This window comes from Sceloporus occidentalis, unplaced genomic scaffold (assembly GCF_023333645.1).
Source record: "Sceloporus occidentalis isolate IW3139 unplaced genomic scaffold, rSceOcc1.0.p SCAF_43, whole genome shotgun sequence".
NCBI lineage: Eukaryota > Metazoa > Chordata > Lepidosauria > Squamata > Phrynosomatidae > Sceloporus > Sceloporus occidentalis.
This window is the reverse complement of record NW_028317023.1, coordinates 6,428,334-6,450,414: the sequence shown is the minus strand read 5'-3', so window position 1 is coordinate 6,450,414 and position 22,081 is coordinate 6,428,334. Positions and strand designations below refer to the sequence as shown.

The 22,081-nt window shown below is 38.2% G+C and overlaps 1 protein-coding gene across 1 annotated transcript in view; it reads right to left on the bottom strand.

Moving 5' to 3' along the window:
- LOC149289824 (DNA polymerase alpha catalytic subunit-like) overlaps positions 1–22,081 on the bottom strand; it is a 120,047-nt gene that overhangs the window by 90,283 nt on the left and 7,683 nt on the right. The window contains exons 7-25 of the mRNA XM_089490273.1: positions 21,205–21,404; positions 20,787–20,943; positions 20,345–20,520; positions 17,623–17,735; positions 14,533–14,649; positions 13,935–14,009; positions 13,362–13,500; positions 12,350–12,504; positions 12,059–12,143; positions 11,813–11,874; positions 10,163–10,252; positions 9,896–10,012; positions 8,177–8,352; positions 6,433–6,562; positions 5,327–5,446; positions 3,919–4,018; positions 3,534–3,649; positions 2,809–2,958; positions 2,050–2,172 (exon numbers count right to left, since the gene is read on the bottom strand). Of these exons, the coding sequence (XP_089346399.1) occupies positions 2,050–2,172; positions 2,809–2,958; positions 3,534–3,649; positions 3,919–4,018; positions 5,327–5,446; positions 6,433–6,562; positions 8,177–8,352; positions 9,896–10,012; positions 10,163–10,252; positions 11,813–11,874; positions 12,059–12,143; positions 12,350–12,504; positions 13,362–13,500; positions 13,935–14,009; positions 14,533–14,649; positions 17,623–17,735; positions 20,345–20,520; positions 20,787–20,943; positions 21,205–21,404 (2,401 nt within the window). The remainder of the gene's footprint in view (positions 1–2,049; positions 2,173–2,808; positions 2,959–3,533; positions 3,650–3,918; positions 4,019–5,326; positions 5,447–6,432; positions 6,563–8,176; positions 8,353–9,895; positions 10,013–10,162; positions 10,253–11,812; positions 11,875–12,058; positions 12,144–12,349; positions 12,505–13,361; positions 13,501–13,934; positions 14,010–14,532; positions 14,650–17,622; positions 17,736–20,344; positions 20,521–20,786; positions 20,944–21,204; positions 21,405–22,081) is intronic.

The following is a 22,081-nucleotide window of genomic DNA, read 5'->3' as shown; positions in this document are numbered from 1 at the left end:
GATAGTCAAGAAACAATTCCCTCTAGAATGTGTGGGTGGGGATGTAGCTACCAATGTAGTCAGCCCCCAACATACAAATATAAAAATTAGTGATTTCCATCCAGGCCATTTCCATTTCCATTCCATTCCATTCGCTAACGTCAGTGATCAGATACGACTGCCCTCGGTTTCGAACACGACTTAGTGGGTTCTGCTCCTTCATGGTTACTCGGTTTATTCGGTTGGGCAGCAACATTGTGACTGAGCGTAGAAAGGTAAATTCTACACATACATAGAATTTGTTTTTCAAATGTATCATTCGCATACATAAAAAGAAAAAAATACAGAAGCCAGCTGCAAGTAGGGAAACTGGCGCCAACATATAAAAAGGAAATAGGATAGCTACATCTATTACTAAACTACTCAGAAATCTGCTGGCAAATTATAAAACAATAACTATGTATCACATGTAAGCATGTATATCTGTATGTGAAACACAGCTGCATCACTTTGTCGTAACATACCGATTACATGATCTATGAAAACAGAGCAATTGTGCGTGGACCAAAACGGAAAAGAACAGCTTAATCTTTTAGAACTAAACTAGGCTTATTATCAAGAGCGAAGGGTATAAGGAGGTAGAATCATGTGTTCGGCATGCTCCTGAAGGAGTTAATGGGCATGTTTCTATGTTGCTCTTCTTTCTTCTGCATCCTTTTTAACCTTAAATACGGTTGCATTTAATGTTAAATTCAATGGCTAAAGAATTTGTAAAAAAATAAAAAAATAAAAAAAAAATTTGTTCCACTACAGCGGAAATCAAAGAAAGAAAATAAAACCTAAAGATAATAAAAGCGGGGCTAGTTCAGGAAAAAGAGAAAAAAAATAATTCTTCTGGCTAAAATATACTGAAGTATTAAGTGAATACACTAATTATATTAGACAAATTCAACACTCTCCGCATAAACACAAGGGTTTCCAGAGAGCCGCAAGGCTAGTATTCTTACACGCATCAGAAACATACAGATATCAGAGCTGCAGTTCACACAAATGAATACTAAACAGTCTAGGAAATCATAAAAAATTCAACAAAAGTAATTCAAGATATTATGATAAATGCTCGCTGTGTCAAACAATTAATTCAGAAAATAGGGCAGGAAAACAAAAGCTTAATTGGAGCCCTTTCACACTTTATTACAAGACTCCGTAGCAGTGAAAACAAAAGTTCACACGCATGAAATCTCTTAATTGCTTAATGATCTCAAAGTATCTATCGCCACCTAGTGAAACTGACAACACATTTCTCTCGTCACTCGCTACATCGTGTTGCTCGAAAAGAAAAACTCACGAGAGCACGAGCTGGACTACTTCATCCGTCCGCGAGATGAACCTCTACACCACGAACATGGTTACCGGTAAATCCAACAAGGTTTGCATTGGGGCGGTTTACACAGATGCTTTCCCAATTATCTTATTATTTATATAGCGCCAACAACTTATGAAACGCTTAATACAATACATATATTCAAGGGATATGACAAGACGAGAATTGACCGACTAAGACAAACCGATACATTAGGTGGAGAGAGCCCGGCTCGCGAGCTTACAATCTTTTCCATGTCATGTTACTGCACTGGAAAGAGAAACAAATTAAATCAGTGACTCAAACTCAGAGGTCCCCCCCCCGTTCAAAGGTGGTAAAGGCACCATTATGAGAATATCAAACAGATCTTGATTTTCCCATAAAAGATTTGCTTTGCACAGATCGATGTACACAGCAGTTATCAGAAGTCCAGTTCAATTAACAGATTTACATGAAACATGCAATGCTGAAAAGATAGTATCCATGCACAACGTGCCCTACAACAGAGCGACCCCCCCCCCCCCAATCACAGCCATCGTTATAACAGCAGTGCAATAACTTGCATATGTGTCATCTGTCATCCAGGTTGAAGCAGGCTTGCCTATTCCTATACCTAGAAGACTGGGTTCTAGAGAAACTGCATTTTTAAATTGTAAACGAGAGTAAAGAGAACACCGTGCCCTGGAAAACAATTTGATGGAACTCACCTCTCGCCCTTGGTGGGTGACCAATGCGGCCAAAGGTTTAGCATAAAACCTGCTATAGGAAAAGCCCAGACAGCCATACATGCTATTAGCCGTAAGCTTCAAAGCCTTCTGTCTGATGTCATACTAAAGAGAAGACAAAAAAGGAACGACACGTTTGAAAGAAAAAAACAAGACTAAAAAGCCAAAATGCCCCATTGACCAGAGCACACAGAACGACCTGCACAGGAATTTGCATACGATATAAATCATTTTCAATATTGATAAAATAGTGATGCAAATTGAAAATCTATTCCACATACACAATGAGTTAACAGAAATAAAAGCCTAGTGCGATAGCCTCCGGCTTATTCTTTTCGTTTATACATTGGGAAATGTGATTTATATTTTACATTTATACACAAAGTTCAAATAAAAAGAGTCAATCACTAATATGTGGAATACATAAACGGTATAGTTATACCTACAAACATTAAGATGTTCACATATTGTATATTGCAGAAAGAGACAAGAATGAAACCAAAATAAATCTGCTCCAATTAAATAGCGCAAATAAATAAAAAAAGCAAACGATCAGCTCATTATAATGGTATATAAATAAATATTTACTAAACTGAAATGACATAGCGAGCTTGAACAAGTTAGGAGGAAAAAGGCCTGGGGGGGGGTCATTGTTATTTACAAGTTGGTTGTTTGGGTTGGAGCAAATAAAAGACAGAGAGCCCACGCCTCCATCAGAATCAGGTCTTGAATGATTATTACCTGCAGGTATAAGTCAGGATTGAGTTCCGGTTGCTTCATCAATTGCTTGACGTGACGTCTTCTCTCCACCAGTTTTCGGATCTCCCGAGGTAAGATTCCCATTTCTAGATCTGGATGAGGCAGCTCTGGAATTTCCTCTTGGGTTTCACTCTGCAACGACAACCGCAGGTAAAAACCAGCAAAGCCATGTTTTGTTTGTACCGGTAACTTGCAGCACCTTAAACCATTTCCTAGCCTCTTGCAGCTACAATCTGTCCAAAAATGCTGCCCCTGCTCAATGTGCTGATTATCTCGCAAGACGCCAAGCAGCCAAAAAAAAAAAAAGGGGGGGGTAAACTAGCAGTCTGCATCCAAAATACTGGCAATTTTACACATACCAGGAAGCATGTATCAGCCTTTACAATTGTGCTTGTTATCAAACGGATAAATACAGGCTAGTTTTTCACAAAACTGCATTTACACTAATTTTTAAAATCCACCTTGACCAGCTCCAAACACGTTTTCCTTTACGTAAATCATTAGGTCAGGTATTTTAAATATGTAATAAAGAGCTGATCATGCATCATATAAAATGTATACGAAACACAGGAAAAATCAAGATTTCTATATTTATAAATATGCCAAATGTTAAATGTGTTTTGCCGGCAAGAAGGGAGATGATAGAGTGAATAACTAGACAGATAGGGCTACATAATTCTACAGTTCTGCTCACGCACCTCGCTGGCCTTCTGGGTACCGGATACCATCCTATGCACTGTGGTAAAGCAGATATTGTACTCTTGGATGATTGAGGGGTACAAACTGTTAAAATCCAGCAGCAAGATGAACTTGTCATAGAAACCTACAAAAAGAAAAAGAAAATACATGAATTTTTATATATTTATATTTACCAAAGATTACGATTCCAAGCAAATGATTGTATTATTTACACAAGCCATTTATAATAAAAAAAAAATAAAAATGATATTTACTAGAACAGTCTGGTATAAAAAGTAAGCAACCAGATCGTATCCAGCCTTTCCTAAAGCCTGAATGTTCAAGTTTGTTGTAGTAACTAATCGTTGAAACTAATCGACGGGCATAAGATATTGCATAATAAACATTTCTCACCAACTTTGGGATCCAAGACCAAGCCTCCAGCATAGGCAGCTTTCTTTCGCACCTTCTTGTTTTTATTTTGATCCATGTCTATATCGTCTTCATCCTCCACCTAACAAAAAAAATAAGTGTCAAATTTAAATATAAGCCAACCCATCATCTATGGAAATGTTAATGAAAAAACACACTACTTACTATTCTGTACTGCGGCAGGAGAGGACAAAGGGTTTATTAGGTACAAAAACTTAAAAAGGCCTGGCCTCCCAATATTATGAGATACAAGCTTCACAGATTATTTTTTAGACAGACAAAATTACCAATTTATGAAACCCATAACCATTTCGTATGATCACAGTGAAACAAGCTGAATGGCAAATGATTAAATTGAAAGAACGGTGTGGCCGTCGCATTTTAATGCCGATAAATGTAAATATCCCAGGGCATGGTATAACCTTGGGGGCACTGTTCTGTAAGGGACAACAGAAGAGACGGACTTAGGAATCATTATTTGTTCCGTAGAAGGTATGCAGGCAATCCAATGAAGTGTCACAGGTACTTTTTTTTTTTTTTTTTACTGGGTTTAGAAGTCGGGATTTACGGCAAACAATGGGGAACAAAAACATTTACAGGTTTAACTCTTAGGAAGTCTAAGGAATGGGTTATGTTTTTTATATGTCATTTTAAACATATAGTTATACAGAAAAGACACATGGTATATAAAGTACATATATCACATTGGTCCATATTAAGTACTAAATGGTTTAGTAACCTCCTAGTGCTTAACTTCTGTGTGTAATTATATATAAATCACATACACACAATAAATATATCATTGGGCATCCCTATCCCTGCTTACAATTAGAAAAATCCATGCCAAGGGCAAATGAGTAAGGCTGGCAGGCAGCATCAGCATTATCTTGCTGGGTTTATCTGTGGGTGAACTGGGGCAGAAAACACAAGACATCCGCCTATTTACCGACCTCTCAGTGAATATAAAACGTTTGCAGATGTATAGATCAACTAGGAAGAACCTTACAACTTTTCTGACTTAAGACTGGGTTAACTTTATTAAAAGGTGGACCTTAATTTACAACTGACTTAACACTAAACTGTGGCATTATTTCATAATTGTTTACAAAAATGCATTCACACATTTGTATAGATAATACAAATATAATTAGATCTTCCACCCCATGTTACATACCATAGAACTCCCTGGTTTTTTTTCTCTCTCTAACTTGTCAATGAAAAGTGGAAAAGTCTAAAATTAGGAGCGGAGATATTCGTAAAAGAGTTATTAAGAGAGTGGCAAATATGCAGAAAAACCTCCCAGTACAGCTAGTGGAGATAATTACAGAGAGGGACAAGTTTGAGATAGAAATGAGGGTATCCTAGACAGGACATTGAGAAGGCCACTCACCACGGCAGGCTGATTCTTCTTGAAAACCGGCTTATCTGGCACTAGGAATTCATTTTCATGGAAGGCATGCAGCAGAAGGTACTCATTTCGTTCGGAGCGTCCTCCCATCAATGTTCTTGACTACACAAAAGAAAAAATTTCAATTTGATTTTGCTTTTCAATGTTCAGTATTTAAGTATGCATGTTACTGACAAAACAAAAAGTAAACTTAAGCTGCGCCAAAATTCTACAGTAACATTTTGGAATCTTCGGAAATTCATATATACGTTGGTAATGCTGCAGCCTAGAAATAATGACAATGACACCTACAGGAAGAGAATGCTTTATAAACTCTTTTCCCGGCTAAAAGTTTATCAGTTTCATACAAGCACATAAAATAAAAGGCACAGTCAAACCTAGCACAAAACCGAAAATACATTTACTTGTTGGGTAGAACTAGTTTGAAAGGAAACGGCACGCTAAAGTGACATTTTCCTTTTAAACCGGCACAACGCGATTTTGGAAATATATATATATATATATATACGGTGACAAGACACATCTCTGTCAACCGAGCGAGTTTGTTACAGACGCTTGATTCAGTAATAGCGACATGCTATGAAACTCGATCATTTCTAGTCATTAGAAATTTCAAGCTGAATTTGATGCACTCGGTGGAAAAGGGAATAAAGAAAAATAAGCGTAAAAGACCTAAGCGAGGCTGAAAGATAAGACAAACTTCTAACAATTTTGTGGTGGTGCAACAGCAAAGGAATGGCGGATGGCCGGGGAGATCACATGACATAAAAGGAAATTGAATTGAAGTGCACTTGAAACAACTGTCAATCATTTACTTCTCCACAACAAACACAATTACAGAAAACCGATTAAAAACACAAGTTACTCCTTCCATTTGATGTCCCTACTCTTAGTAGATACATTACTGTATTCACAGACAAGACTTGGAAATATCCAAATACATCCAGCTTTTAATACTTTTACACACACACTCACACCACACATATATACACACAAAGTAAAAAGTTCCAAACTATGGACTGATTTTTCAGGTACGGTATTTATAGCTATGGCATCCTCAAACAGTAGCAACGAAATGAGATCATTACCATTATGTTTCCCGCGATATTTGTGATTTGTAAGGCCAAGGGGAGAGCATTGAGTTCACACATGAGCTGCAGTATGAATCTGGCATCTGTCCAGGTGTTCTCCAGCATGTAGAGGAGATGTGAAGAATCACTACAGGTGGAAAACAATCTCGTTACAACCACCCCAGATGTTCCAGGGGAAAAACAAAGGAAAGGCGTACATTTTATTTTCTAGGTCTTGAAGCTATACAGAGTTATAGTTGGCGGAAGTCTCATCCTACGTCTGACTTTATGTACTGTACTATACCTCCCTCATCATCTAACTTTCTCATAACCCTAAACACCTCTTCGGTACTTTCAACTCCCTCCTTCGCCCTACCACAACTAACCCTTCCACTAAGCTTAATGCCGCCGACCCTGCCACATAACTTCAATAATAAAGTTGAAGCTATCAGATATGAAATATCTCCACTGTTGCTTCTATAAAGGCAAACAAGAAAGGACAGAGACCAAAACAGACTTTAGGGGAGGGATGATATAATATACTACTTTTTCAGGGGACATGATTAGAAAGAAACAGCTGAGTTTGCAACTTGTCAAGCTGTAAAGGCATGGTGTGTTCACCTATGGGTGTAGCAGACAAAAAACCCCAGTAGGTAGCTGCTTTAAAGAGGTAGTGCGTTTGTAGATACATTATTTGAACTCAGGGCTGGACAAATGTTTGTATAATTGAGGCGCTAAACAGACAAATCAGTAATGCAGACAGATTTATAAAAATGCCACACAACTATTACTGTAAAGGAACAAAAAGAACTAAATAACCAAAAAAACATTTTCACATTAGAAGTGAATACATTCTTTTTCTTATTTTAACTTGGATTTGCAGAGGTCGTACAAACGCAAGTCAACAAAATCTTAAAATTCATGCCCAAGGTAAGAGCAATTTCTGGATGTTTTTAGTTCAACGTCCAGAACAATGCCCTATAATGGAAAACGTGGCTCTTTCATTTAAAGCAGCACTCAGTCTGTCATTCTCACAGACAAAGTGACGTATCATTAAAGTTTCTCCTTGCGCGTTATTTCCAATGTAAAAAGCTGCCTCTTCCATTAGAAAGGTTGTTGCTTCCTAGATTGGTCAGGTCACTGAGCTGAATATACAGTTGTCAGCATATATTTTTCATACTAAAGACAATTTTCCTTGTGAATGTCTTGCTTATGACCTATCCAAGGTTAGACGTGAAGGTGCATTGTATCGTTAAATGGAATATTTGCGGTCTGGAAGATTAAAATAAAATGTTGCCCGGTCCCGACAAACAAAACCTGCAGACAAAAAGGTTTTTAGGTGAGGAAGAAAGTAAAGGTTCATAAAGGGTCGGGAAGGACACATTATGAAATCTGCCTATATTACAAATCGCATTCAATGTATAAAAGGGTAGCCAAAGTCCACATTAGAGTTCAGTGTAAACTATAAAATATATATATCCTCACAGAATAAGGAAATATAATGCAATTTTCAGGCTCGTTTCCTCAGCAACTCGGTTCAGCCAGGCAATCTATTATAGCCGGCTTTAACCACATTTTGACTCACTAAGGGTCTGGAAGAATTAAAAACCTATGGATGGCTGACAATACCCAAAACTACTGATGAAAGGCAAAAGACATGATGCACAGGTGTAGTGACAACAGGTATACTATCATGTATGAGGTATTATCGTGGGTTAATTCACCGTCCAACTAACATGGAAAAGTGCTTTGTCTTTTTTACCTGTACGCATTGCGAATATTTTCAGGTGGGATCAGAACACGCTCTGTTTTCAGTATGTGATGTACCAGCTCTGACAAGTGATAGCTTTTACACCTGATTAACTCTTTGGCCGATATCTCTACGTCACAGATGATGCGGCCGCAGGCTGCGTTCCTTTCTGCGAAACCGCTCCGACCCTATTACGTGAAAAAGTCAAATGTTTGCATTTGGATTACATTTTGCATGAACAAGGAGTATTAATAATTAAATCTTACATGAAAAGCAGTGGTGATTTTTGTGACTTGCAAAAATAACTTTTAGGGGGGGGTTTAGCCTCATGCTTTAGTTAAAGATCAATAACAAGCTTTTCCATTCCATTATGTTTGAACATAATGAAAGTATAAAGAGAACCCCATGAAAAGGGATGGCTTGAGATTATACATCTATATCTCCAGAGAGGGAGCCCCATTAGGCCCATCTGTGGTCAGCACCCCAAGTACAATAAAAAAGGCCCATCGGGATATGACATCATATCCAGGTCTTAAAGGCACATAGCACCTTTTTAATTAAGTCTATGGAGGATGTGCAGAGTGCAAATAGGCCGGTTGGAGAGAACAAAAAGCTTCTTATAACCGGGACATTATTTAAAGGGGACACCGCTCTGCTTCACAGTTCAGATTAAAATTTTTGATATGTTATTAGTTTACTAAAAGAATGTTTATTAACATATTCGCAGGTGAGTACACCAGGTTATTATACTCTTAAATGCCAAAGTTGACAAAAAAAAAAAACCACTAAAAAAACAACAGCAGAAAATTCTGAGGAAGATGCGCAATTATACAAATAATACATACACACACTGATCAGCCATAACATTATGACCATGTGTAGGGCCCCCCTTTTGCCATCAAAACAGCCCTGACTTGTCGAGGCATGGACTCCACTAGACCTCTGAAGGTGTGCTATGGTATCTGGCACCAAGATGTTTGCAGCAGATCCTTTAAGTTACGTGGTGGGGCCTAAATGGATGCATCCTGGTGCCATGCGTTCTCCAGGTAAGGAAGCACACGGCCATCCATATGCTTCATCAGACCAGGCCACCTTCTTCCATTGCTCAGTGGTCCAGTTCTTATGCTCACGTGCCCATTGCAGGCGCTTTCAGCAGTGGGCAGGACTGACTGGTCTGGGGCTACTCAGCCCCATACTGAACAAACTGATGTAGGGTGTCCCGACACCTATCAGAATCACCACTAACATTTTCAGCAATTTCAGCTACAGTAGCTCGCCATTTGTCTTTGTACAGACAGGCCAGCCTTCGCCCTCCACGGGCATCAGTAAGCTTTGGCCACCCATGACCCTGGCACCGGTTTACCGCTTTTCCTTTCTTGGAGCACTGATCACTGCAGGTCGGGAACACCCCACAAAGGGGTTTTAGGGATGCTCTGACACATTAGTTTAGCCATCACAAAGTCGCTCAGATCCTTACGCTTGTCCATTTTTCCTGCTTCTAACACATCAACTTTGAGAACAAAATGTTTACTTGCTGGCTAAAATACCCCACCCACTGCCATGATAACAAGATTATCAGTGTTATTCACTTCACCTGTCAGTGGTCATAATGTTACGGCTGATCGGTGTTTATACACACATTCAACATTTCTTAAAACTAACATTTAAAGCAAGGTCTTTTGTTGCATGATTAATTAAAAAGGATGAGTATTAACACAAAGGCATTCATACCCCTAGTTTTGGCATAGCTGATCTCCGTAACCTTCCAATTTTGGACCAGAATGGAACTTTGCACACACTGATCCTTTGCAACAATACTTCAAGGTCAAATCCATAAATGTCATGGCCCTAGAAAAACAAACAGGTTTATTACAACAATATGTTTCTTTCCACAAGCCCTACTTTGCATGAACAGTTCCACAAACTAATCAGGTATGGAACTGGATATATAAACTACACAAACAAAAAAAATAATGAAACTTAGTAAAAAATGCTTACCACAATTACGTCGGGATCAATTTTATGTATTTTTGCCAAGAAAAAGCCAAGAAGAGTCCTTTCGGTTAAAGCAATCTCAATGTGAGCATTCTAGAAAGGGGGAAAGGGACACAGAAATAAGGGTTAGCTTATATCAAAACTATTAAACAAAATTACAAAAGATGGTTTTTGGTGTCCCACAATTAAGAGGCAGCAGTGATCACCCCTCCAAACGATCCTGAAATCCAAGCAACACAAAAATCTCAGTAATAACCAAATCACCAATATTGAAAGAAGATTGCATTCCAAAAGTATGCATTAGTTGGCAAAACAGGGGATTAAGGGTAGAGGTAGCATCACCAAATTGCCAAAATACAGCGCTGTGAAAAATTATTTGCTAAATCAATTAACCAAAGTGATAACTTGGTTCAATTTCATTACACACCCTGGTATGATTACTGCCAGCCCTGTCGAACCTAAACATCTATTAAATAGAACCTGTCTTGCAAAATGAAGTAGGCTAAAAAAGCATCACAAAATGCTAACACATAATAAACATTCAAGAACAGATAAAAAAAAAAGTAATTGACATTTCAATCGGGAAAGGTTTACCAAGCAATTTCCAAGGCTCTGGGGCTCCACAGAACCACGTTGAGAGCCATTATCTACAAACGGAGAAAACGTGAAACAGTGGAGAACCTTCCCTTTAAAGGGCCGACCTACGAAAATTCCTCCAAGAGCACAGCGAAGACCCATCCAGGAGATCACAAAAGAAACCAGACTAACATGTGAGGCAGACCTTACATTCCTCAGTTAGGGTCAGCGTTCACAATTCCACAATAAGACATCCATGGGAGAGCTTTAAGGCGAAAACCCTTGCCGTCCAAAAAGAACACAAAGGCTTGCCTCACATTTCCCAAAACAACATCTTGATGACCTACCCCAAGACTTTTAGGATAATATTTCGTGGACTGAATCAAGAGTGGAAGTTATTGGAGGGCGAGGGTCTAGTTACATCGGGCGTAAAGCTAACACAGCCTTACACAATCTGAAGGAGACTATTTGGCCATCAGTTTGTCACCTAGAGCTTAAACGCAGGCGGGTTATGCAGCAGGACAATGATCCAAAGCACACCAGCAAGTCCATCCCTGAATTGCTCAAAAGAAACAAAATGCTGGTTCTAGAGTGGCCTTTTCAAGTCCTGATTTGAATCCAATTTTACATTCAATAAATTAAAAGATCATTTAAAATCTGCATTGTGTTAACACGCTGTATTTGTCTTTTATTAAAATGAGTTGGACAATTTGCCATTTAAAAATGAAAGAAATCCGGAAGGGGGCTTTTTCACAGCACCGTACATGTACATGAAAAAGGCAGATTTTTAAGTGCCAATGAGCAAACAAACAAGCCAGGCCTGTGATCACTAAATATAACCTACTGTCCAACAATGAATTTTAAATCTATAGAATTAGGGATAGTATATATGAGAAGTGATTCAAGTGCAATGTGAAAAGTTGTGTTGCCACCATACTGACTGACTGCCTTCTATACAAAACAGCAGAATCACTTTTTTTTTTTTAAATATATAACTTTTTCAGTTACTGCCACACACAGACACACGTAATACACTTTCTACTCGCATAAAAAAAAAAATCTGAGAAACTTGGTTACCTTTCTTTTCATTGCGTCTTTGTAATCATAGGGGAAAATGCAGTCACTAGGTTTGCTGAGAACTTGAACATAAAAAGTGAAAAAAAACATAAGATGGCTACATGATGATTAAGTATCACCAAATATCTCCAAAATGTCACACTATAAATATAAAAACTAACACCCCACCCCCCAAGGGGCCAAGCAGTTTATTATTACACTATGAAAGTTTAAAATGGATTGGATTTATTTTTTTTTATTGCTTACCACAAAAGTGAGTCTGGAACGGAGGCTGCGGCGGAGCTTTGTCAAGCGGAAATTTGTGATGAACCAAAGCAGCAAGAGCAACAATCTGAAAGAAATTATCAGTATATATATATATCTATCTATCTTATTTTCAAAAGGTAAATCCATTTAAAGAGTATGTTTTTGTTCCATTAGAGGACCACAATTGGAAGTGCTGGTTAATTACAGTGGTTTTATAGGGCAAGATAACCAAACCTAAATTGTGTATGTAAAAAGCGGATTGAAAGTACTGAAATGGTCTGCTGACATCACCTCATTTTGATGGTTTTTAGCATTCTGTACAGTCTTCATACTGAGAGATAAGACAACAACAGGTGGAGGTGGCAGGTGCTTCACTACATTCACGAGATCAGGCTTGGACGCCATCGCTTCAACTTTGCACCAGCTAATAGGCTGGCCGATCAGCTCTACAAAAAAGCAATGGATAATCAATGAGAAATAAAACCCACTTATGTAGAAAAGCTTACAATCTATCCTTTTAACACAATAAACCTGCATCCCGAGACCATCTGTTCTCCCCACATTCCATGCCAGTGACTTCTACACCTTACCCTTCCTAAAATCAAATATCTTCACCCAAACAGTCTCTCCCTTGCCCTCTAAGTCCCCCTCACCCTCCTAAAAGATTGTAAGCTTGCAAGAGCAGAGCCAACATTTCTTTCAGTACCAATGCCTGTTAATGCGCATCAATAGTAACATCAGTTTTAACATTATTGTTAATGTTCACTCTGTTGACTAAAATAGTGCTACGGGATCTGCTGGTGCTCTATATAAAAAAAATAACACGCACAGGCCAAAATCATTAATAAGAGAACGTGAGATCCAGTTCAGAGTAATAATCTGCTCAAATTCAATTAAAATACAGTTAACACATAATTAGAGGAAGCAGAAAAATGTACATGTACATTGTAATAGCTTATGGAAGCAATTTTAGTTAACAGGCACTAAAATAACATTTCTTTAAATGCATAATTTAAAAAGTTATTAATTTAACAAAGCAGGTGCTTACATGTAAAGAAAGGCAACACAAAAAAGGACAAAGCGGAGAAAAAAAGGTGAAAACAGATAGCCCACTGCATAATTTTGCAAACAAAGCTGTGAAAAATAAAATATGATCATGCAGGAGGTGATTGCTACATTAATCCTTTATTTCAACACCAGCTGACCTTCTAAATGCAAGTAGGCGACATACCCGCGGGGAAATCAAGGTCAAAAAAACTATAAAAGACGCACAAAGAACTGCTAAATTAAGAAATATATTTACGTGGGTTTTTTATCTCTAACCAGCTGGGCCCTTTTATCTTCCTGCTAAGCAAGAAATTTTCCATGCTTGAGGTGTTCGTTCCAAAGACATGGGAAAAGGTTTCTCCTTTTAGGTCCTGGGGAAGTTGAGGCAAGTCTGCCTAAAAAAAAAAAAAAAAAAAAAAAAAAAGCACACAGTGAAAATTAGTCAAGAAAACCAAGTACATAGCAGAGCTCTCTCTACTTTAACGAGTTTTCAATTCACAGCTTGAAAAACTTATTCTCAATTAAATACACTTGAGGTAGTTAATACTTTGATTAATACTACATTTTCACCGACAGACAGAAACCTCACTAACATCACCAAACTTTGTGCTATTGTTTAACAAGCAATAAGTGTGATCCTCCACAAACAGATATTACGCTAACAAGACAATATATATCCGTCTGTTCCCCTGTATCATGCTTGCTTACTCCTTGTTACTCCTTGGCAGCATTATTCTTTTCAGTACATATAGTTAATGTCTTATTTCAGCTGAGCAAGATACTAATAATGAGCAAAACACCTTGAAATACTTAGTTGTGTATCACTTACCGAGTATCTGACTTCCAAATACTCTGATCTGGCTGGGACATCTGGTATCTCAAACGCATAATTCTTTTCGACTTTCTGCAAGAAATAGGTAATCAAAAGCAATTAGTCACACTGTACTGCAATACAGACAAGAAAACATTTTTATTATTCATGAAAGATCTTTGTTTCAACTCCCTGATTTTATTATGAAGGTCGAACACATCTCTAGCCCGAAGGGCAGAGTTGACTTGGTATATTGTATAATTCAGTGGACATGGAGACTGAAGAAGCCTCACTGATATAACTATAGAAAAACAGAATTTGAAGGTAGATGAGAACCATTCAGGCCCACCTACTGATGCAAAGACCTTAATTAGTCCTTGGTCTGATCTTAGATTCTGGATGGCCATATGCCAATACCATGCATGATTAAACTCCCTCACAGTATTAGCCTCTACCACTTCCGATGGGAGGCCCTTACACTTAACCACCACCCTCTCGATAAAGTAAAAATTACATTATACAGGACTGGGGTCAAGCTCTTCCTGTAGAAAGTTTCCTGGGGAACACCATTCATAATATGAAATATACACACACATATATATATATATATACACACCTTGGATTTGAATTTCATGATCCTGTATTTATTAGCAATGCTTTCATTAAATTCCTGATAAACATGCATCATGTTGACTGGAGTACCAGTATCTTTCCCCGTAGAAATCTGCATTCTCTGCAAATAATTAAAAAATTAGCGCTAAATTGTGTTGAATTTATGTTTGTATTATGCCAAGCTATGTGTCAAAGTTCAACTTATGGGACAGACCAAATTTGTGGTGCCAATGAATTATCTGCACAATTATATACAAAAGAGTGTACAAGCTAAAAAAGCATAAAAGGCATACACATTCAGATTCCAGGGTTGTTTCTATAATAACGACCAAGTACACAAAACTAGGGCTGCAACTAACGATTATTTTAATAATCGATTAGTTGGCCGATTATTTTTTCGATTAATCGGATAAAAAAATGCAATTTTTTTCAATTTAAAATAATGTAATAAAAAACGTACAATTTACACTTTCATCTCTTTATTGCAATGGCCTCTCTCTATTCACCTTCTTATTTTACTGACATAATAATAAGAGCTACAAACTAGGTCTTAATACAAAGTTATTAGTAAATATTAATTCATATGTTAACTATTTTTCATATTTAATAAAAACTATGAGAAAAAAGCCTTGTTTAAATTTTCTTTTATTTACCAAACTGCCCCCGGTTATGCACATCTGGCCCCCAGCTTGCCACTCTGCCCCCATATATGCCTTATACCTCTTATATGCCAGATTCCACTGTGCCCCCTGATATGCCACTGTGCCCCTGATATGCCTTATACTCCTTATATGCCAGTGATATGCAACTGAGCCCCCTGATATACCTTTTACCCCCAGATAGGTTTTATGCCCCCTGATATGCCTAATATCGATATGCCTTATACCCCCTATATGCCCTGAAATTCATAATACCCCTCCATACACCACTCTGGCACCTCCCCCTCCCAGACACCACTCTGGCTCCTCCCCCTCCCAGACTCCACTCTGGCCCCTCCCCCTCCCAGACTCCACTCTGGCCCCTCCCCCTCCCAGACTCCACTCTGCCTCCTCCCACCTCCCATACTCCACTCTGCCTCCTCCCCCTCCCATACTCCACTCTGCCTCCTCCCACCTCCCATACTCCACTCTGCCTCCTCCCACCTCCCATACTCCACTCTGCCTCCTCCCACCTCCCATACTCCACTCTGCCTCCTCCCACCTCCCATACTCCACTCTGCCTCCTCCCACCTCCCATACTCCACTCTGCCTCCTCCCACCTCCCATACTCCACTCTGCCTCCTCCCACCTCCCATACTCCACTCTGCCTCCTCCCCCCTCCCATACTCCACTCTGCCTCCTCCCCCCTCCCATACTCCACTCTGCCTCCTGTCAGCCACGGAGGTTCACAAGACACCAGGGAGCCGGGTGGAGAGGCAGAGTGCCGTATGGGAGGGGGAGGAGCCAGAGTGGTGTGTGTGGGAGGGTGGCTCCCATAAACCCCTCTGACTCCCCCCCCCTCCCATACACCGGTCTGCCTCTCTACCCGGGTCCGTTGCTGACAGGCACTTTCACTGCAGCTTCATAGAAGCCTCAGTGTAAGTGAAGGTGAGTAACGGAGGCTGTCTGTGCGATGCAGACCCCCACCGGCTGACAGAGAGGATGATTCTCTGTCAGCTGGTGGGGGTCTGCGCGATGCGCAGAGACAGCCTCCGTTACTGCATTTCACTTACGCTGAGGCTTCTATGAAGCTGCAGTGAAAGTGCCTGTCAGTAACGGAGTCAGGAGAGAGGCAGAGTGATGTATGGGAGGGGGGAGAAGTCAGAGGGGTGTATGGGAGGGGGGAGAGAGACGGAAGTGAGAGACCGGCCGACAGTGAGGGGAATCCAGGTCCCCTGCAGCGTTGCGGGAGATCTGGATTCTAGTGTTATAATCCGATCTCTGTTTGAGGTCGGATTATATAAGGAGAGGAGTTTTTCAGAGCATTTGCTCTGAAAAAAAACTCTTTATAATCGATAAAAATCGATCCGATTAATAATAGTTTATTATCGATTTTATCGTTTAGTTATTTCAGCCCTACACAAAACAAAGCAAGAATTCAGTGCACACCATTTAAAACACCTAAGGCATAAATATTGGGGATTCCATCACACTATACATACATACATATATTGCTTATCCCGCCATTACATCATGTACCCCAATTTTGGCGTGTGCTAATTTTCTTTATAGGTGTTTTTTGATATTGGTTTTCGCTGGGTCTGCACTAAATTCTTGCTTTGTCCGACACATTTTCTGGTCAGATAGCACAACTATATTTCTAGCTAAGTTCTCAAATTGTAAGCAATCAAAACTCAACTTTGATATCAAAGAGGGATTTTTCAGCTTTTTCTACAATGTAGGGCTTCCCAAAGCACTAAAAATATTGCTCGGTCAGTTCTCAAATTCAAACTTCTCTCTGTAGGCTTATACTAAATCGACAATAAAATATGTATATTTTAGCGAACCTTTCACCTACACAATGAAAAGAGCATAATAGGCCTGAACCGTGCACATACTTCCAAAAATATTTTATATTTGAATGTAGACAGCTTTACCAATATTTGAAGTTAAAACTCCACTAATATACATCAAGTATACATGTTTAGGCTGTAAAAGTTCTGTGGAATTTGAACACTACTGGTGCTAAAATGTAATTTGTTTATGTACCATACCAAAAACCAATTTTATGATCTAAAAATGACGAGAGAGATTTCACTTCCTAAAAAACAAAGAAAACACTTTTCTAAGTACATGACCTGTGGAAAAGTTCACTTAAAGGTCTCCTTATACCACTGCCATAATTTAGGAAAATTACCAATTACAGCCAGACGTATTTCTGATGCTTTTACAGCTTTCTTTACAAATTTGTAACGCATCTAAAAAATCATCTAAGAACCAATAAGTGAAAACCACTGCATCTCAACCCAATAAAGCCTACATGATTGATAAAGGAATTAAGACTTTTGTTAAATAATAAAAAATAAAAAAAAAATAAAACACAAAAAAAAAACAACTTTCAAATATGAAGCTAAAATGTAAACTAAAAAGTACAAAATTAAAAAAAACTGCCGTACTGTTTCACGTGGCAAAAGATATATTGTCCTCTCTACGTTTTTCACGCTTACACAACAACTGACATAAGCATCAGCTGACTCAATCCAAACTTTGCCGAACAAATACACCACACCTGCAAGAAAGAGAATAATTCAAGTTAAAAACGTAAACTAAGATGACCTGCCGCTTAGAAATACGTGCCTGACTGGTAGTATTTTAAGCACATCATGAAATTGCAATAAAAAAAAATATATACTAAAAACAGTACTACTATAATTGATACATTTGCTTGCAGCATACTAGCTATGTTATTAAGTGACCAGTACCAAAAATAATTTACAGTGCAATTAGTGTATTTGCGAGTGGCACAAAAATATAGCTTTTAAAAAAGGTGCCATTGCTCCAAATAAATGCTGATTCATGCAAAAGCAGAAGGGAAAATGGATTTACGGCTACTGTTTTTTTTTTATAAAACCCTAGTGCTGCTCAGCAATAGATTGCCATCACTCAATCCCAGTAATTTCCAGATTACTACATCACAGCAAGCAATTCTTTCCACCTGCTTCACAAGTGCGGATTATCAAGCATTTCCTGACACATAGTTGAGATGGAATTTGTATATATTTTAATTTTAGGATTGATGACTTTTGTGACACAGGATGTACTATTGCATTCTCTGTTATCTGTAGAATGTTTTATAGGACGTAATAGTACGTCTTATGACTATTGCACCCTTGGGAATGCTTCCCCGCTGGTACACATAAGATCAGATTGTCATTAGACTCAAACCTATGATGAGCTCGTCCTGCATGAGGGGGAAAAAAAAAAAAAAATAGGTGCCCAAAATCCTCATGCCCCTCAAACTACAAATACACACAACATACGACATACAAAAATTAAATGAAGAGGACCTGCCACTCACAAATCTGTCTGTAGAAGGAAAAGAAAATTCCAATGGTGAAAAATAATGTAGTGTTATATGTACAATTAAGCCAATGAGTCCCAGTGGGTCTTTTCAAATCCTGGAGCTATTTTACCATTTTCACCATATGTGGCTTTAATTAAGATGCCCATTTGATGTGCCCATTTTCAGAATAGAAACATGCAAAAAAAAAATTAAAAAAATAAATGAAAAATCCTTTTGCAATTTTCTTAAGATTTCTGACCTTGATGAACAATGACCCAGTTATTTGTTATTTGCAGCAACATCCCATTATTACAGACATAGCCCACATACTTATTTTGTCTTTAAAAGGGCCACATGCACCTCTATCATAGTACCCCTTAGGGAAGTATTTTTAATATCTCTGGTTTATAGGGATTGGGGGTTACACTTTCTACCAAGGCAATGAGATGTAAGGGTTTTCTTTTTATTTGATTTCGCACTGTTCTCAATGTAATATCACTGTTTTGTTTCTTTACGTTATTATTAATTACACTTTTTTCCCTAGGTGGGATGAGGGAGAAGCATTGTTTCTCACTCTCTTCCCTGCAATCTCTCCTGCACTGATCACATGGATCACGAAGCAAGTCTTCACAACCTCAAATGGTAATCGCATTGCTTATGATCGGCCAGCAGGGAGAGCAATCAGAAATCCCAGAATGGTCTAGACCAGGGGTAGGCAACCTTCGGCACTCCAGATGTTGTGAACTCCATTTCCCTTAATGCTTTGCCAGCATTATGGGAGATGTAGTCCACAACATCAGGAGTGCCAAAGGTTGCCTACCTCTGGTTTAGACCAATGCTGCGGGGTATATGCTGTCTTCCTGTGACCTTCCAATTTGGTGGAAATAATCCTATGTAAAATTGCAAAAATGTGCCTTTTTTCTATTTTGTTTTTTTCATTTTTTCCCCATTGACTTACTAATAAATGACCATACAAAAAGGAGTTTTATCTGTCCATGAAAAATATATAAATTTTTGTGGGTACACTTACCATGGAAAAGGGGGATCGTTTCAGCGACAGATTACATATCTCCCAGTCTTAAAATAGTAGGTTGTGTAAAACGCACATGAGAGAGCAAGAAAATAGTGGCAACTCATTTTTAGATACGATATATTAAAATAATTGGAATCCATATTAAACCCCATTCTATGTCTTTATTAAAACAGATACTGCATATAACACAGTTTTCAATAATATAAAATACATTAAGATCAGTGCTAAAATAAAGTAACAAGAACGAGACTAGAAAATGTAATCTTCAAAACTTGTTTATCCAAACAGGCAGAATTTCAGATAAATACATCCTAAAATCCACAAGCCCAGTGTCACTATCAGTAACTCCTAGGTCAGGGATCTCCACAGTGCATTAAATACAGTGGTCTCACACAGCTCAGTCATTAAAACACGCAGATGTTAAATGCTCATAAGTGTTAGGCTCTTATGTGGATTTTCCCATTCCTGTTATCTCACTCAATGTCACTTTCATTGCTTCCACATTAACAATTCATTGTTGGGAACCAAAATAGTGACAGTAGGTTCTAACAGCAAACTTCAGTAATCATGTATAATTCTCCTTATCCACAGCTCTAAGGTTTTGCCTTTTAAAATAAGACTGAACATCATATGTCCATATTTTTACCGGGAACATTATAAAAGTTTTATTTTTATATGGGATAACTTAAAGAAGGCAGAGCGGTATATATTTACTTAGCTGTCATCTTGATGCAAGATATCATTTTTGCCAGTCTAATAAAAGTTCTATGACAGCCTTGTCTTAAACCCCATGTTTTCTCACCTGGTTGATTATACTGATCTTCATAAGCATCCAACCAATAAAACCTGAAAACTTGATCACCATCTTCACTAGTCACCAAGGGAAGGAGGCTTGAATCTACTTGAACCTCACTGGAAACAGTTTCACTTTCATCTGGCATTTGGTCCCAACAAGATTCATTCGAAGTAACAGAAATTCTAAATGCAAAACATAAAATAAAAAGCAAAAGAAATACTCAGGCATTTACAGAATGTTACATTTAACCAAATGTGAACAAGAAATACAGTGAAATAAGTAGCTTCACTGACCCAGACACAAACACGTAACCCAAGACAAGCAGCATAAAACAGTGCTTAAAAGAATTTGGTGCTCTACTATTTTACACCAAACACATATGACCTGGTAAGAATACTCTGAAGAAGCATCTGTGATAGAATATTTTATGAACAGCTCTAGTACATACAGGGTAGAGCTTTCTTCAAGCAGCAGCTCTTCCTGCTTCACATTCATACTGTATTTTGACTCCCCTTTAACAGTAGCAGTGCTTTGGGTTGAATCATCATCTTCCTCCATGGGTTCATCAAAATCCCCATCATCAAATTCAACCATTTCCTGTTCTTCTGAAATAAATAAAATGTTGTTGTGATATTGTCCCTCAGTGTGCTTATTTAATATATTATATACGTGTGATGTTGAGCTTTAGCATCTCTGCACATGACCCAAAGGATAACTGGTCATTAAATTTTTAAAATCAGCTGGAGAAGTACCTTTTGTCCACCTCTGCAACATTCCAGACAGTAAACACATTCAACATTGATAAACAAGAAGAAAAAAAAAAGTTATATTGTTTAAAAAGCTATTCACAGCGTATTCTACAATACCCGCTGTACTACCTTCCTCTTTCAGCGAGCCGCTGTTTTTGGCAAGATCTTTTTCAACATCAAAGCTGGGTTCAGGTTTAACTTGCAATGGTTTTGAAGAGCTGCACACTTTGGAACGCGAGGACTGCAGCGGGTATCCAGATGAAGGAGATGCTTTGACACTTGCTGGGCTGACCTTTGGCAAACAATGAGAAAATAATCTGTCAGCAGCGGGAAAAATGTAAGTTAGACAGAACTAACCAACACTACCATATCAGCAAAATAAAAAAGATAGTTCAATATTGATACATATGTCGTTGTTTTGACATTTTGCATATGTCACATAGATACAAGAATGAAAAATACCTGTAGTAGAATTTAATTGAATGTACAGTGAAACATTAATGCTTAGATGTAACTATTTACTAAGGATCTCAGAACCAAAATCAACAGGTTGATTAAACCCTTCTTTACCGAGGGTGTTTTGTGCCCAAAAAACAAGAAACATTTTTTTTTGTTCACTGTTACTTAACCAGGGCCCTTCTTTATAATTTTTCAGACACCCACACTGTATAAATACTACATTAAAAAATGAAAATGGTCCCACCCAGTTCAGTTAACCAAAACACAATTAATTGTAAGTGTCCTGTATTCAGGGGGAGGGGGTCCATTTATAACTCATTATGAAGTCTTGCTTCATTGTGCAAGATTTCCAGAACTGATATGGTTAACAGTAGCTCCCGAGGACCTTTTTTTTATATATATATAAAAATTATACACACACATACATACATACACATATTAGGGCTGCAACTAACGATTATTTTAATAATCGATTCGTTGACCGATTATTTTGTCGATAAATCGATTAATCGGATAAAAAAATAAATTATTTTAA